The following is a 14,771-nucleotide window of genomic DNA, read 5'->3' on the forward strand; positions in this document are numbered from 1 at the left end:
ATGGAGCCACATTCTTTCTTTTTCAAAAGCAATATTGGAACAAACTGGCATTACAGGGCAGATGTAATCTACGCGATGTTGTGTAAACACAATGTGCAAAATTACACATGCTAGCAAACTTGCTGAAAAGCAGTCAAAGGTCGATTAAGAGCACCAAAAAAATTTAAACCTTTTTTTTCACGATTTAAAAATAAAGTTGATCAATAAACTTGACAACAAAAATCCTTGAGTATGTTGTGTGTTTTTGATTTTTAGAAAACATGTAAACGAGTTTTAATTTAATTTATTTTAATGATAACAAAAGTATGTGAGTGGACGAGACTGACAGGTCACAAGTCATGCACATGCCTAGTGCATTTTGTTGAATGGAGCTCAGCTATCCAAGCTGCTGCACTGACAATAGGGGCATTGTTGATGCGACCACGGACCCAGATTAAGCTTGAAAATGTCCTGGAAATCCTGTGGTTGAGTTACTAATCCTCTGAAGTGGTTTATGTGGCTCTTGCTTTTTCTGTTGAGTAAGGAATCAACCATTGTACAGAGACAAGTGGGCATTTTGTGGTCGCTTTTCATGGCTTGCGGTCGTTCTGTACAGACTTAAGCATTCCTACGGAAGCAAAATGTGCGATCGCTGGTCGCGTTAAGCAGGTGGTCTTTCTATACAGGACTTAAGTAACGGGATTTGTCAGCGGGGGATTTTTAAATGGTCGTTACGGACAGGTGGTCTTTGTGTACAGTGGGTCGCTAAGGCAGGTTTGACTGTACTTGCAAAAAACAAGACTCGGGAAACATATACTTGCAAAAAACAAGACTCGGGAAACATATACTTCCAAAAAACAAGACTATTACTAAAAATAGACTTCACAAAAACAAGACTCGCGAAATATACTTGCAAAAAACAAGACTCGGGAAACATATACACTGTACTTGCAAAAAACAAGATTTGCTAAACATATACATCCAAAAAACAAGACTTGCTAGACATATACATCCGAAAAACAAGACTTGCTAAACATATACATCCGAAAAACAAGATTCACCAAACATATACATCCGAAAAACAAGATTTACCAAACATATACTTGCAAAAGAGCAATGTATACATTCGATGGCACTAACGGGCTTTCGTATTATTTCATTTTGTTCCCGTTGTTTCTTTAGTGTGTGTATTTAATGTGAGTGTAGACGTATGTATGTCAACTAGGTTGTTTGTTTTTATGGTTTGCATTTTTCTCTCTGGGGAATGGAATTGCTTTTGTTTCTCGGTTTTGTTTTGTTTGTTTGTAATAATATTTTTAGCCCGTTTGTCATTCATTCCCGTTATTGAGTCCGGTTGTTTTGTTGTTTGTTTGTTTGTTTGTTTGTTTGTTGGGTTGGGTTGTAAGAGTATTTATCTATTAGTTCGTTTTTATATTTAGTATCTGTCTGGCTTGTCCAATGTTTCACTCTATGATTTTTTTGCTGAGTCTTGTCTCATCTCCCCGTCTTGTCTCGTCTCATCATGTCTCGTCATGTCTCGTCTCGTATGATTTGTACAATTTACTTTTCAATAGTACTTTAATTTTTATGAATGGAATTTTAAATCTGTTTTATTGGCAGGGGTTTGGATAAATGTCTGATGACAATTGTTTTGTTTTACTTTTACATATCCGTGGCAGCCTGTCCAACTTTTAGCTTTTATTTTATGCTTTAAGATTTAAAATAAAATAATTGAATCAAATAAATCAAATAAAGTTTCTTCAAGTCTTTATTACGCTGGAGATTTCCCGATGGCAGTACATATGAGAGGCAGCGACCTAATCCGGCCAAATTACGATTTGTATTCTAGTTTATCTGTAATAATAAAGAATTTTGGCCCCTGCACTTGAGGGTCTGTATTTGTAGAAGTGAAGGGTCCATGTTCCTGAATTTGGATTTCTGAACAAAACATTTGAATGGAATCTATATTGATATGGAGTGGAAGGAATCTGTTTGTTTTGGTTTTTTTTCAAAATGGCGATGGGGTGATCATCGTTGGAGGGAAAAAATCACCTAAAAGTCATAGGTCAACCCCCCCCCCCCCGCCCAAAAAAAAGATTTCCAAAAAGGTAAAGAGGATTAATTCAGCTTTCATTTGATGTATGTTTTGATCACCTGTGAGGGTTCAGAGTATGTTCCCCAATGTGTTTAAATTGGGGTATTTATCTTTGGTGCCTATGGGAATTATGTATTGGTGGATTCCCAGCAGGGCCCGTCGAAACTGTGCCTGTTCGGAGGGGCAGAGAACTGCTCATCTATACTACAATTCAAGGAATCTCTGTCTGTCTGTCCGTCTGTCTGTCTGTCTGTCTGTCCGCCGATTATCTCCAGAACTGGGCACCGTATGAAGTTGAAAATCGGCGGGTGTATTGCTCGGGACACCAGAATGTGCAGTGCCAAATTTGAAGGGGTTTGGAAGAGCGGTTGTCGAAAAAGCTGCAAAAAAGCAGCATTTTTTGAGACTCAACGTGGCAGAGTATAGCCTAGAACTCCACGCACTGCTGTTCTTTTCAATTGTTTACGTCATGTTAAAGCTAAAGCGCGCGTGCTCAATATGACGCAAACAATGCAAAAAGGACGAACACGCGCACGTGCATTGTAGGGCGATACCATTGTCCAGTATGGGTGAATAGCACTGCGTACCATATGTTTCCGTACGTGATGACTGCACGGGCACATGCATTTTGCAGTCGATTGAACCACTATTGTAGGCGGTGGATTGAGCAACCTTACTCACGTAGGTGAGTAGCTGCACGGGCCTATTGGTGAATATCAGTGCCGGGGATGGCCTGGCGACATGTACAAAGTGCGCTCAACCTATGAGTGTGAGTTTAACATGTGAAAACAACACAATTGAATCGTGTGCGTTGTTTGCATGATATGAGCATTTTGAAATTGCCCCTAACGAACAGGTGCATTTTTTTGACGGGCCCTGCAAAAATGACGGGCACATTGTAGGGCGATAAACACTGCACACTATGTCTTCGTACGTACATATACGTGAGTGGCATGCACGGGCACATGCATTTTGTACTCAACTGAGCAACCATCACTGCACTGTATGTGCCGGGGGGGGGGGGGGTTACGACATTTTGTGAGTTTAACTTGCGAGTGTGCTTTCACACCATTGAATAATGTGCGTTGTTTGCACGAGCTGCAGTTCTCAACTGCCCCTTCCGAACACGCACATTTTCGACTGGCCCTGCACTAGTCTATACTACAATTCAAGGAATCTCTGTCTGTCTGTCCGTCTGTCTGTCTGTCTGTCCGCCGATTATCTCCAGAACCGGGCGACGTATGAAGTTAAAAATCGGCGGGTTTTTTGCTCGGGACAGCAGAATGTGCAGTGTCGAGTTTAAAGTGGTTTGGACCAGCGGTTGTCGAAAAAGCTGCAAAAAAGCAGTATTTTCTGAGGCCCAGCGCGCCAGAATATAGCCTAGAGCCCGGCGCGCACTGATGTTCTTTTCAATTGTTTACGTCATGTTAAAGCAAGAGCGCGCGTGCTCAATATGACGCAAACAATGCAAAAAGGACGGGCACGCGCACGTGCATTGTAGGGCGATACCATTGTCCAGTATGGGTGAATAGCACTGCGTACCATATGTTTCCGTACGTGATGACTGCACGGGCACATGCATTTTGCAGTCGATTGAACCACTATTGTAGGCGGTGGATTGAGCAACCTTACTCACGTAGGTGAGTAGCTGCACGGGCCTATTGGTGAATATCAGTGCCGGGGCCCTGCAAAAATGACGGGCACATTGTAGGGCGATAGCACTGCACACCATGTCTTCGTGCGTACATATACGTGAGTGGCATGCACGGGCACATGCATTTTGTACTCAACTGAGCAACCATCACTGCACTGTATGTGCCGGGGGGGGGGGGTGACGACATTTTGTGAGTTTAACTTGCGAGTGTGCGTTCACACCATTGAATAATGTGCGTTGTTTGCACGAGCTGCAGTTCTCAACTGCCCCTTCCGAACACGCACATTTTCGACTGGCCCTGCACTAGTACAAACAACGCACCCGATTCAATGGTGTTATTTTCACAGGTTGAACGCATGCTCACAGGTTGAACTCACATTTTTTACATGTGGACAGACATAAAGAGATTTTATAGTAGGAAAACATGAGGAAGAAAAGTGTGCTATTGTTTATTTACCCCCAGTGGAGGTCAGCTATCTCTGTGCGCAGACACACACAGGCCAAATCTTTTATGAGACTTGGACAATGAGGCCTGCTAGCTACGCGTCTCTGTTGTGTTGTAAATTGTGACGTCACGCAACTCAGTGGCGTCATACGCATGCGTACACATGCAGGCCAAATCTTTCATAAGACACATCATGCATGGGGCCAATGTGTAGCTTTTTTTTGCAGCTTTTGCGAGAACCGCTCATCCAAACAACTTCAGCTTGACAATGCACATTCTGGTGTCCCGAGCAATACACCTGCCGATTTTCAACTTCACACGGTGCCGGTTCTGGAGATAATCGAAGTGCAGACAGACAGACACACAAGTTCCCGAAATTAAAGTAGAGATAATTGGTCAAACGTCACAGACCCCTTGGAAACGTTGTTTTGTGACTGTTCCATTATTTTCTCAGGGTTGAGAAGTTACGATTTTATATTAATTTATAAAATCGTAGTAGAGTGATCATAAATTTCAATTATATTTTATTTAATTGTATTTAAAAACTCGAAAGCCTTTTTTTAAGATCAAACAAAAGAAAAATTAAACAAGCGTGTTAGCGTTCTTCCTTTTGTGCGAACCCCCCCCCCCCCCCCCTGTTATGAATTGTGTCCCTACTCCCCAACACAGATTCAAGATGGCGGCTTACATGCAAGTGAGTTTTTCTAAAAAATGGTCTGAACCTAAATTCATTATTTTATTATGATAATTGATGGGGGTACTGAGGCTTTTATCACATACGATCGAAGATTGAACAAACTGCAGGTCGGTTTCGTATTTTGGAGAGTGATGGTAAAATAAAGCATTTGTGTTGATCTTGTTCAACGATCGTACCAGCCGGCCTGCTGTGCTGGATCATGATTTGTGTCCAATTTCCGGACAACTCATTTTTACCGCGTTCCCCGCTCGTAGGCCTACCCCTAGTAAGACCCATAGTTCTAGGGCCAGGGGTACCCCGCTCCCAGGCTCCGCGATTGAAATTACCCTTGAAAAAAATTTTGCAACCTGACGCCACTTTCGCGATTGTGTACAAATTCTATGGAGAGTCAAGAAAATGTTTTTAACTTAGGTAGTGGACATTTTGCCGGAGGTAACGCCGGCAAACTAACGTTTACTAAAGGTTTGCCCGCGGCAATCCATATCAACAGATGGCGCTGTACTCTTTAAGATAGGGCTGAATTATAACATGTATTAAATTCCCCCCCCCCCCCCCCCAAAGTTGTGTAGCACAGTCGGTGCAGTGGTTAAGCAATGGCTCTATTGAGTGGGATGTCCCGAGTTCGAATTCTGAACCCCGCAACAATTTTAAGGTTTTTTTTCCCATCCCCAAATAAATAAGAATATTCTTCTTTTATTATTTTAAAATGTCTCAAACATTTTATTGCAGAGTATTACTTTTTCTTTTTCAGATTTGTGGCTCTGGAGGATTTTTTTTTAAAGGGAAATAAAGTCAGAAATTATAAAATGGTCTGATTCCCATCTTGTAAATACAAAAATACAACGATAATATTGGCATGGAGCCAGACTAACATTTGTCACCGGAAAATGTTTCAAGTACAAAAAAAACAGTAACTGCGCATGTTCAGTGCATATCCGGCAAACTAACGTTTACTGAAGGTTTGCCGTCTCCGGCAAAATATCCACTACCTTTAACTTAAGTATTGGAAATGGTTTTTCAGTCCCAGATTCATGTCTTGTCATCATTTTTGTAATGAATGACCTTCATTGAGATGACATATGAAGAGAAAAAGTGGTTGCAACATTTTTCTGTACATCCCTCCATGGTGGAGTACAGTCAGACTTGGGTGCAAAAGGTGCTCGGTCTCGGGGAAGAAATATCAACAAAAAGTGTAGTCAACTAAGAAGTTAAGTTGGTGCAACTGCAAGTAAAAAAGATGACCTTATCCCAACTATAAATCTGGAGAAGAAAAATAGTAGTACAAATGGGCATTAGTCGATTCAAACCAGGGATTTCTCAATCCATAGCTCATCTCACTATTCGCTAGACTACTGTGGCAGAGCAATAACAACTTTTTTTAAATCCTTTAACGTACCGGTAACATAACTAGTTGACTAAGTAATAACATCAACAATTGTGTGACGTAAATTTCTTTTTTTCCCATGAATTAACATAACTTTCCCGTCGAAACAGCCAGTCACAGGGCACACGCGACAAAATAGCGTTAGGAGGTATATTGCTGGTTTTTAGGGGGGGGGGGGTGGCCTAACCGATGTACATGTCAACTAGTTTGCTGGGGTCTATTTAATGGTACATCCTAGAGAGGGACATTCTTAAACTGTTACTACTTTATATTGCAGGCTGTAGAAACTTGAAGTTCAACTAAGTCATCAAGTATGGAGGTAGTACTTCTGCTAGTCAGCATTCTACTTCTGTTTGGGCAGTACGATTGTGCCCTCCCCATTGGTAGGTGCAAAAATCTTTAGTGGATTAATCATGTTCTGGTGATTTGACTTTGTTCGTGATCTATTCCTTGTCATCCCTTGTTTACCTCAATTTTGAAGACTGAGTATGCTGGTTTGTCTAGGTTCAATAAGAAAAAGTTTCATTTTGTACCCAATCAGTTGGTGGAATTGCATTTCAGAAAACATGTTTTCATACTTGCTTATTTCTTTTCCATCCCCACTCCTTCCCAATCATAGTTTATCTTGCTGATAGCTGCAACAGCACAGTTCAAGCCAGCAACGGAGGTTTTATCGAGCCTGACAAACGCCTGCTGTACAACAGCAACCTGGACTGCTCTACGGTGCTGACCGCCGACCCGGGCAATCGCTTCCTGCTGCGTTTCTATCGCTTCAACCTAGAGGAACCAGTCAACGGCGTATGCGTGGATCACCTGACCATCTATGACGGACTGGATAGGCTCAGCCCGCTGTCTGCTGCCCTCTGTGGCCGGACAAAAGTAGCAGATATCGTGTCCAGCAATAACAGTATCAACTTTGGATTTATGACAGACGGAGACGGAAGTACGAATGGCTTTGAGATATTCTATTCAGTTTTCACTGATGGTAAGTGAAATTGTCTTTCATTTGAAAAACCAAATACTCTTATAGTCTAAATACGGGCTCCGTGCACAAGTACCCCCTCAACGGTAAGAAAGGGAGAGTTGGGGAAAACCACTTGGAGAGACATTTGAACGCATTGCCGATGACGCCTGACACCCACGCGAAGATGCTATAACCTTGTGCACATTCAGACTAAAATAAATCTTGCACTATACGTGTGCAAACCAGTAAGCACACGAGGTGCATCCCGTCCACGGGGCGCCCTCTCTTGTTCACACTAATGATGTGCAAACCCGACCCGAAACCGACCAGACCTGAAACCGACTTCTGGTCGGGTCGGGTCGATTTGTCCATCTTTTCAGTCGGGTCGGGTCGGTTTCAGTTTTGCATTCACATTTTTGGGTCGGGTGGATTTAGCCGTCTTTTGAAAAAAACCGAAATAAACCGAAATATATCGAAACAGTTGAGAAATTCAGGTGATGCAATATCATTGACAGTCACTGTGACCACAGCCCATTGTGTGGTGTGGCCACCGAGTGCACTATCAAGTTCCCACAGTATTAATTTCTCCAGTCGGATCGGATCGGGACTGACTGTGAAATAGATAGATTGTAACAGTTTTCGTGATACCGTGGGTGATACCATGCGTTTGTTCAAAAAGCGGAGTTACTCTCGATCAACCCACTGAGTATGACAGAGAGAGAGACGATGGTTTTGCAAACGAATTCATGCCACGTGGGTAAGGGCAGGCACAAAAATGTGATCACTTTGTCCAAGCCAGATATTCAGGGGTTTTTGGGGTCGGTTCGATTCGGGTCGGTTTTACCTTATTTTTTGTCGGGTTGGGTTGGGTTGGTTTAAGGGAGTTAAGATCAGTTTCGGTTCAGATTCGGTTAAAATCTCTAATATTTCGGGTCGGTTTGGCCTGGTCAACCTGACCTGATGCACATCATTAGTTCACACACAGAACCCATGTCTCGAGACCAATAAAAAATTAGAAGTTTTGGATAATGATGACTTATTCAGTCTGTTGTCTCTTCACAGCGCCTTGTACTGTTGACCAGTTTGCCTGCAACAACAGTAGATGTATTGATGCTGCACTGAAGTGTGACAGCTACAACATGTGTGGTGATAACAGCGATGAGACAGATTGTGACGGTAAAAGAACGACTCAAACTCAGAACGAAGAGACATCTTATGTCATGCTAATGAGAAGAATCAAATCTTTTTAAACTCTGACATTTCTTGTTGCGTTTTCAAGTACGTTCCCAATTGAAGTCAGTGGTGTAGTCGAGTCTGTCACATCACAGCTAAGTCCAGCCTAGGCCGGGGCGAGTAATGGATTTTGTTACTCAGGTACTCTCAAAGATTTACTCACGAGTGGTCAAGTACTCGCGAGTAGTTAACCAAATTCCCATAAAAGCAGAAAAAAAATCATATGTAGATTAGTATGACGTGAAGTAACTGTGAGCATATAGCCTAGAAGTCACACTACATTCTTCGGCACTGAAATGTCCTTACTGTGTGACATTTTGGGTTATTTACTTGAAAATGTATTTGTTGAGAGTGGATTCCTAGGTGGACAAGGGTAGGAGGGAGTGTCTTGGGTTCACGACTTAATACGTCAGGTTAAAAATGTTTGAAAGAACCAAAAAGAAATGGGAAAAGGCAGAACAGGACTTACAGATTGACTATCCGTTCCAACTGTGGCTTTGCCCACTGTATTGCAAAATGGCAATAGAGCCTGAAAGTTCACCACTGGTGGCACGCTTCTGGACCCCCCGAAAAGGAAAATTAGCATGTAAAAATTCTAAAATTTGCAATTTTTGGGGGTACATTGATCTTTTAAGAAAATTACCCTCGAAAAAGGCCTTTGAAAAATTGTTTCTAGCATCTCAATAGACTCAATTTATGGAAACTGAAAAATTGCCTGATGTGAAAGAGCAATTTCATCCCAAAAATTTACTTCTCACTTCCAAATATCTAAAATACATTTGGACTAGTGGAATTCATTGTACTCGTACAAAGATGAACATTTATGAAATAATTTTGAGGCTGTCATTGGGTGAAAACTGAAACTTAAAATGGGAGATTAAAATTTCTTTTAGGATATATACAATTTTTTGAAGGACTCATAAGCATTTAAAAAAAAACATCTGAAATGACCGCTGATATGGACTGCATTCAACCAAGCCTGACTAAATCTAGAACCCATAGCTGTAGGTAGGTAAATCTTCGCGTCGTTATAGATTCTCATTTCTCATGCAAGTACGCGATGTGAAAACAAACGTGAACAAACAGGGAGACCCGGGAACAAAAATGCCGAATGTGAATGGATAAGTAAAATTTGTTTTTACCCATCTCCTAGTTATTTCTTTTTAAAAAATCTTGACGATTGCAAGATAAAATTTCCAAACATGACTTTTTGTTGGGGTGATTATGGTCGCTTGGTTAAAAATCATTCTGTCAAAAATAATAGGAGGTGAAAGGGCAAGCAGTTCTGCCTATTTTGCCAACAAATCCTCAACATAATTTAGTGCATTTGGCCAAATTCCCTTTGCTGTAAGTCTGTTCTACCGCCCTCTGTCGTTCAATCTGAGCCATTGTGTGTAACTCATAGTAAAGAAAAATCAAGTAGAAAGGTTAAAAGATGGACAAAGGTTTTTGTGAGATTTGCAGTTCCAATTGTGTCATATTTTATTTATAGATGTTTGAAATTGTTTGTTTTATGATCTTTATGATTATAATCTATGTGCTAAAAATAAAACAAATATACAGATGCAGAAAGCTAATCTGATAATGAACATCGCAGGTCATATCAACGGAAGATGATAAGAACTATTCTAAAAATATCTGAGTATATCAAGATTTAAGACATCTGTGTCATTTGGAATATAAGCCAAGGGGTTATGTATTTCTTCTTCTTTATTCAGAGAAAATGTTTTTTCAGATACCATAATTGCACTTTTGTGCAAAATTGAGATTTAGGGCAAAAAAATTGCACTTGCATACATCCTCAAGCAGTCAATGGTCTTCCTCCTTTTATAAAACCAGTAAAATATTAGAATCTGACTATTTTTATATGCTGTACCGGTACCTCAAACTTCCTTCAAAAATGTCAGAACTCACTTGAAATCCTACATGTTATAATTATTTGTAATATCTGAGGCCAACTTCCAAAAAAGGTCTAATTGATTCCTCTGTACAGAGTTCTGCATTTTCTGTTCATTAGCTAAACCTTGTCCATGTGGGATTAAGAAGGGTGATTATGTACTTATTTTTAATTTATTTATTTATTTATTATTCTTTTTGGCACGGTTTTAATATCCTTTCTGTCATTATGAATGATCTTGCCGAGATCAAAAGATCAAGCCTCTTAAAAAAATTTATTGTTGTATTTCAGGTCAATCCAGTCAGTAAGGCCAAAAATAAATAATAGTTCTGCTTCGAATTACATGGCATTCAAAAATAGGGTAGGTAGGTAGGGAACTTTTTTTAGGGGGGCAATTTTTTGGTGTACGGTCATATGGAGGTGTCTGCGTGTAGTCAAGGGTAAAAGGCAGAAATCAATGGTTTGGGTGTTTTTTCTCATTTTCCCTGAAAAAAATTAGGGTAGGGGCAGTCAGAATAGGGTAGGGAAACCCTGAGCAGTTTGTGCTTTGCAGCAGTTTTCATTTGTCTGATTTCTATCTTTGCAGCAGCCTTTATTTTTCTGATTTCTCTCTTTTCTCGTCTCTCTTACGTCCTTTAGTTGTCGTGATTGAAGACACAGGCCTGAGTGCGGCAGCCATCGCCGGTATCGTAGCCGGTTCCCTGTGCCTGGTTCTCCTCATCATGGCCGTGATCCGAGCCATCATACACAGGTACCAGTCAAACCAACTACTCAAGCAACTCTTGGATGAGATGAGCAAACAACCGACGACCAACGAGTATTCCGACAAGGACTTCTGGGGTGATAAGAAACCCATTGAGGAATAGGGCAGACGCATGTCAAACTGGCAGTGGTGAGTTTCTTCCCGGATTTGTCCAGATTTGTCCAGATTTGTGGATTTTGGAAAAAAAGCCTATATGAGACCAAATGTGGTGAAAAATGAGGGGGAAAAAACAGAAAACCATCAATTATTACTTTTACCTTTTACTGCAACGCAGACATCTCCATATGATCGTACGCAAAAAAATTGCCCAAAAAATAAACATTCCCTACCTACCTACCGTATTTTCAAACGCCATGTAATCGGAAGCAGATGTTTTGGGGGTTTTTTTTGGCCTGAAGACTTTTCTTCCCTTTTTGGGGGGTGGGGGGTTTCAAAGGTTTTCATGAAATAGTTGTTTTGGGCAGTTTTTAGGAGTGCCTTTTTAAGCACTGCAATTTCTCCTTTCCGTAGAGTTTTTATATTTTCCCCAAATTTCACCCATGAGTATATAGTGATGGCTTGAAAGGGTATAGTTTTTAAAAAATGACGACTTTTTGAGGACACATTAGTTCATCTTTGATGTTGCTAGCACAGATACTATATTTTTTAACCTAAATGGTAACATAAACACCATTGCTGAAAGAACATTACTACTAAAACTTGTGTGGCATTCTTTTGAAAGAAAAACCAAAGATCAAGTACACACATTTTTAAAACTGCCGAAGCAATATATTTGTCCAGATTTCAAAATGTATTCAATGAAATGATTTGTGGTTGACATAATGTGCGACGAGGTTCTCAATAAGAGAGTTGTTTTAAATTAAAGAAAGTTGTCACCTTAAAATTGTATGGATATAATTGTTCTATTAGGGGACTCAAAGTGCAAACATAGATTTGGAAAAAAAAAAATTGGCAAGATGACTGCACTTTAAATTCAGTTATGTTCTTTGATGAGTGACTCAGCCAACGATGAGAATGTTAAAACAGAAGCATACTACATAATAATGTTTTACATTCCTGCTATGTGATTCTATAAATTATATTTCTTCAGTCCAACCCCATCCCCCCCCAACCGTGTGATAGCAACGCAACAACTGCACAGCCAGATACCAAGTCCAAAACCTAGTCATATACGGTCAGGCACCATTTTTGACTCCATGCTAAAAAAAAAAATCTAAAAATAAGAAATAATAAGAAATGCTGTAACATACACTCCTCCCGCCCTTTCTTATTTTTAGCGACCGGAGCACAAAATAAACATTCATGCCAGTCAGACATGATATATGTCGCCACGCTTGACTGCTCATATCAGCTGCGACATATTATACGCATGTGTGCCAAATGTGAAGCAACATAGCTCGGGTATCTGGGCCAGCTTAATGAAAATAACACATGCGCTTGCTTGGATATCAATTATCATATGTGGCCCGCCTTACAGCATCTCTCATCTTCTTCATCTGCTCCTTGTCTATAAGATAAGCAGCCTGGCCAGGAGAATAAGGAGTTCTGACAATTGAATTAGTCTAAGACAAATTGCAAAGTAATAAGATGAAATTAATATCACCTGCGCAGATTACTCTCGTTGATTCAGCCATTTTGCTCGTCCAATTTTTCCATCTGCTGCACTGAATCATGTTTATTGAATTCTTAATACACCCTGTCATGTACAGTACTACGTTACAGTTGTACAAATTGATGTGGACTTTTATATACATTAGTTAATGGAGAATCTATTACAGATATCTCCCTTATTTATCTCTGTCCTACTTTCCAAATTAAGAAACAAATGCAACATGTCAAAAATCAAGGTCATACTTGCATACAAACCACAAAACAATTAAAGAAAATAAACTCAGAAAACTAAAGAGAACAAAATCACGCACAGAATTTGAAAACCAGCTACATTTCTCTGCCAAAATTAAAATATACACTCATTAAATTTAAATCAATATTCGCCAGAATTCATCATAATTGAATGTTTGCCCTCATTAAATCCCCAACAACTGACGCACTGTCTCAAAACAGAAATGTTTATTCAAGCCTCAGACAAGTTAATTTTTAACCTTCAGTTTTCATAAATCATTCTTTAATTGGGAAACCACAGATTTGTCTGGTATGTCACATTCCTGATAACGAATGTGATGTAGTGGATTTTGTTGCAGCTGGCAAAATAATGTCTCTTAGGCCAACAACAAAAAAAAGTCGGTCTCTGGTCAGCGCGCGCGTCGATTTTAATCATGCGCGTCAATCTTTTTTTTTTCCAAAATGTTCCGCGGTAGCTCCAACAGCACCCTCTATTGCCGCACCTCCTCAATTTTTTTTTTACCAAAGAGCACCAAGGAATGGGAAATTGCACCAAGGCAAATGATCGAGAGCAACAAGGCAAATTATGGAGGACACCAATGTACATGAGGACACCAAATACCAAAATAGTACCCAACCTTGTCTGTACAATCCAAGCTTGAAGAAAAAAAAAAAAGCCAAAAAAAAAAAAAGAAACGCGTCCCAGCGTCAATTCCGGAACTTTGGTCTGACCAGAGACCGAATACTTTTTTGTGTGGCCTTACTCTCATTTTTGTTCAGAATGCAAACAAATAAATATTGAAAGAACATAATTTAATTTATTGATTTGATATTAATAATACACCGTACACCATCACCTTGTGTGATCATATCTCATATTGTAACCACTGCATACTCTAAAAAAAAAAACATCAATACATGTTATCATCCTTGCTGACAAATTTTTGACAAACAATTCTATAGGATAGTGTGTTATTGAGTTTTTAGTATAGACGATGGCATGTTTTTGTGTGATAAATATTGACATTACGTGTGCAATTAGGTGCATGGAAGGATTTTGTCTTGAAATAAGAATTGGGCAAAATGTATATTTAGTTTAAAAAGAAATATCTTCTTAATTAGCACAGGTGTATGTAAACATTGAGGATAGCTTTTGTGTATCAAAGTTTGTGTGGTTTTTTTTTAAGATTGAAAACATTTCTTAAATTTGTGGAACAAGCTGCTTTCAATCAGAAATACAGCTTTCATGCATTGAGACCTGAAGATTATTTTGGGTGTTCTTGTAAGTAAACGAGATTATTGGAAAATGAAAATATTGGGAAAAATGTATATTTTATATTTTTAGTCCATTTTCTGGGCAATGGTGTATGTTATATATCGTAATTATCCTTTGTATAAAAAAGTCTAATTGATGATTAAACCAAGGTCTTTCCTGAAATTCCGTCCACTTTATAAAACTTCAAGCCTCAGTACAATTTATGATTGTAACAAATACACAAACTGATATCAGATATCATTTGCATAAATAATTTATAAGAAAAGTGATGCCAGAAATAGCGCAATGTAAATCTGTCCTATATAGACCCCTCATTTTCCATTTTTATTCTTTTTGTTTTTAAACTGTGTATATCTTTACTGGTACGTACACCTTATGGTTGCAGACCAGTAAATCGGTCCGAAATTGCCTGCGCCGGCCAAATTACGATTTGCATGCCCTCAAAATCTTCAGTATTTGAGCATGCTGTGGGCCATGAACTTGAGGGTTTGTAAAAAAATATAGGTGGAAGCCGTGCACAGGACTGTGAGCTTGTAGTTCCG

General features: G+C 39.7%; 1 protein-coding gene across 2 annotated transcripts; it reads left to right on the plus strand.

Moving 5' to 3' along the window:
* The first annotated feature begins 4,493 nt into the window (after positions 1 to 4,493).
* On the plus strand, positions 4,494 to 13,020 carry LOC119737606 (low-density lipoprotein receptor-related protein 12-like). 2 transcript variants are annotated; one of them, XM_038212068.1, is made up of 5 exons: positions 4,494 to 4,518; positions 6,532 to 6,637; positions 6,874 to 7,239; positions 8,281 to 8,394; positions 10,988 to 13,020. In XM_038212068.1, the coding sequence occupies exons 2-5, from the start codon at positions 6,568 to 6,570 to the stop codon at positions 11,212 to 11,214; spliced, it is 777 nt and encodes a 258-aa protein (XP_038067996.1). In that variant the 5' UTR covers positions 4,494 to 4,518; positions 6,532 to 6,567; the 3' UTR covers positions 11,215 to 13,020. The 2 variants fall into 2 exon arrangements, with proteins under 2 accessions (XP_038067996.1, XP_038067995.1); XM_038212067.1 differs by lacking the exon at positions 4,494 to 4,518 and adding an exon at positions 4,806 to 4,867.
* Positions 13,021 to 14,771: the final 1,751 nt, after the last annotated feature.

This window comes from Patiria miniata, unplaced genomic scaffold, assembly GCF_015706575.1.
Source record: "Patiria miniata isolate m_02_andy unplaced genomic scaffold, ASM1570657v1 HiC_scaffold_3, whole genome shotgun sequence".
Classification (NCBI taxonomy): domain Eukaryota; kingdom Metazoa; phylum Echinodermata; class Asteroidea; order Valvatida; family Asterinidae; genus Patiria; species Patiria miniata.

Bases quoted from the DNA above. Each gene is read 5' to 3' on its own strand.
- LOC119737606 (XM_038212068.1), top strand. From the start codon at position 6,568: ATGGAGGTAGTACTTCTGCTAGTCAGCATTCTACTTCTGTTTGGGCAG. The intron at 7,240-8,280 runs GTAAGTGAAATT...GTCTCTTCACAG, and splicing joins CTATTCAGTTTTCACTGATG to CGCCTTGTACTGTTGACCAG. The intron at 8,395-10,987 runs GTAAAAGAACGA...TACGTCCTTTAG, and splicing joins CGATGAGACAGATTGTGACG to TTGTCGTGATTGAAGACACA.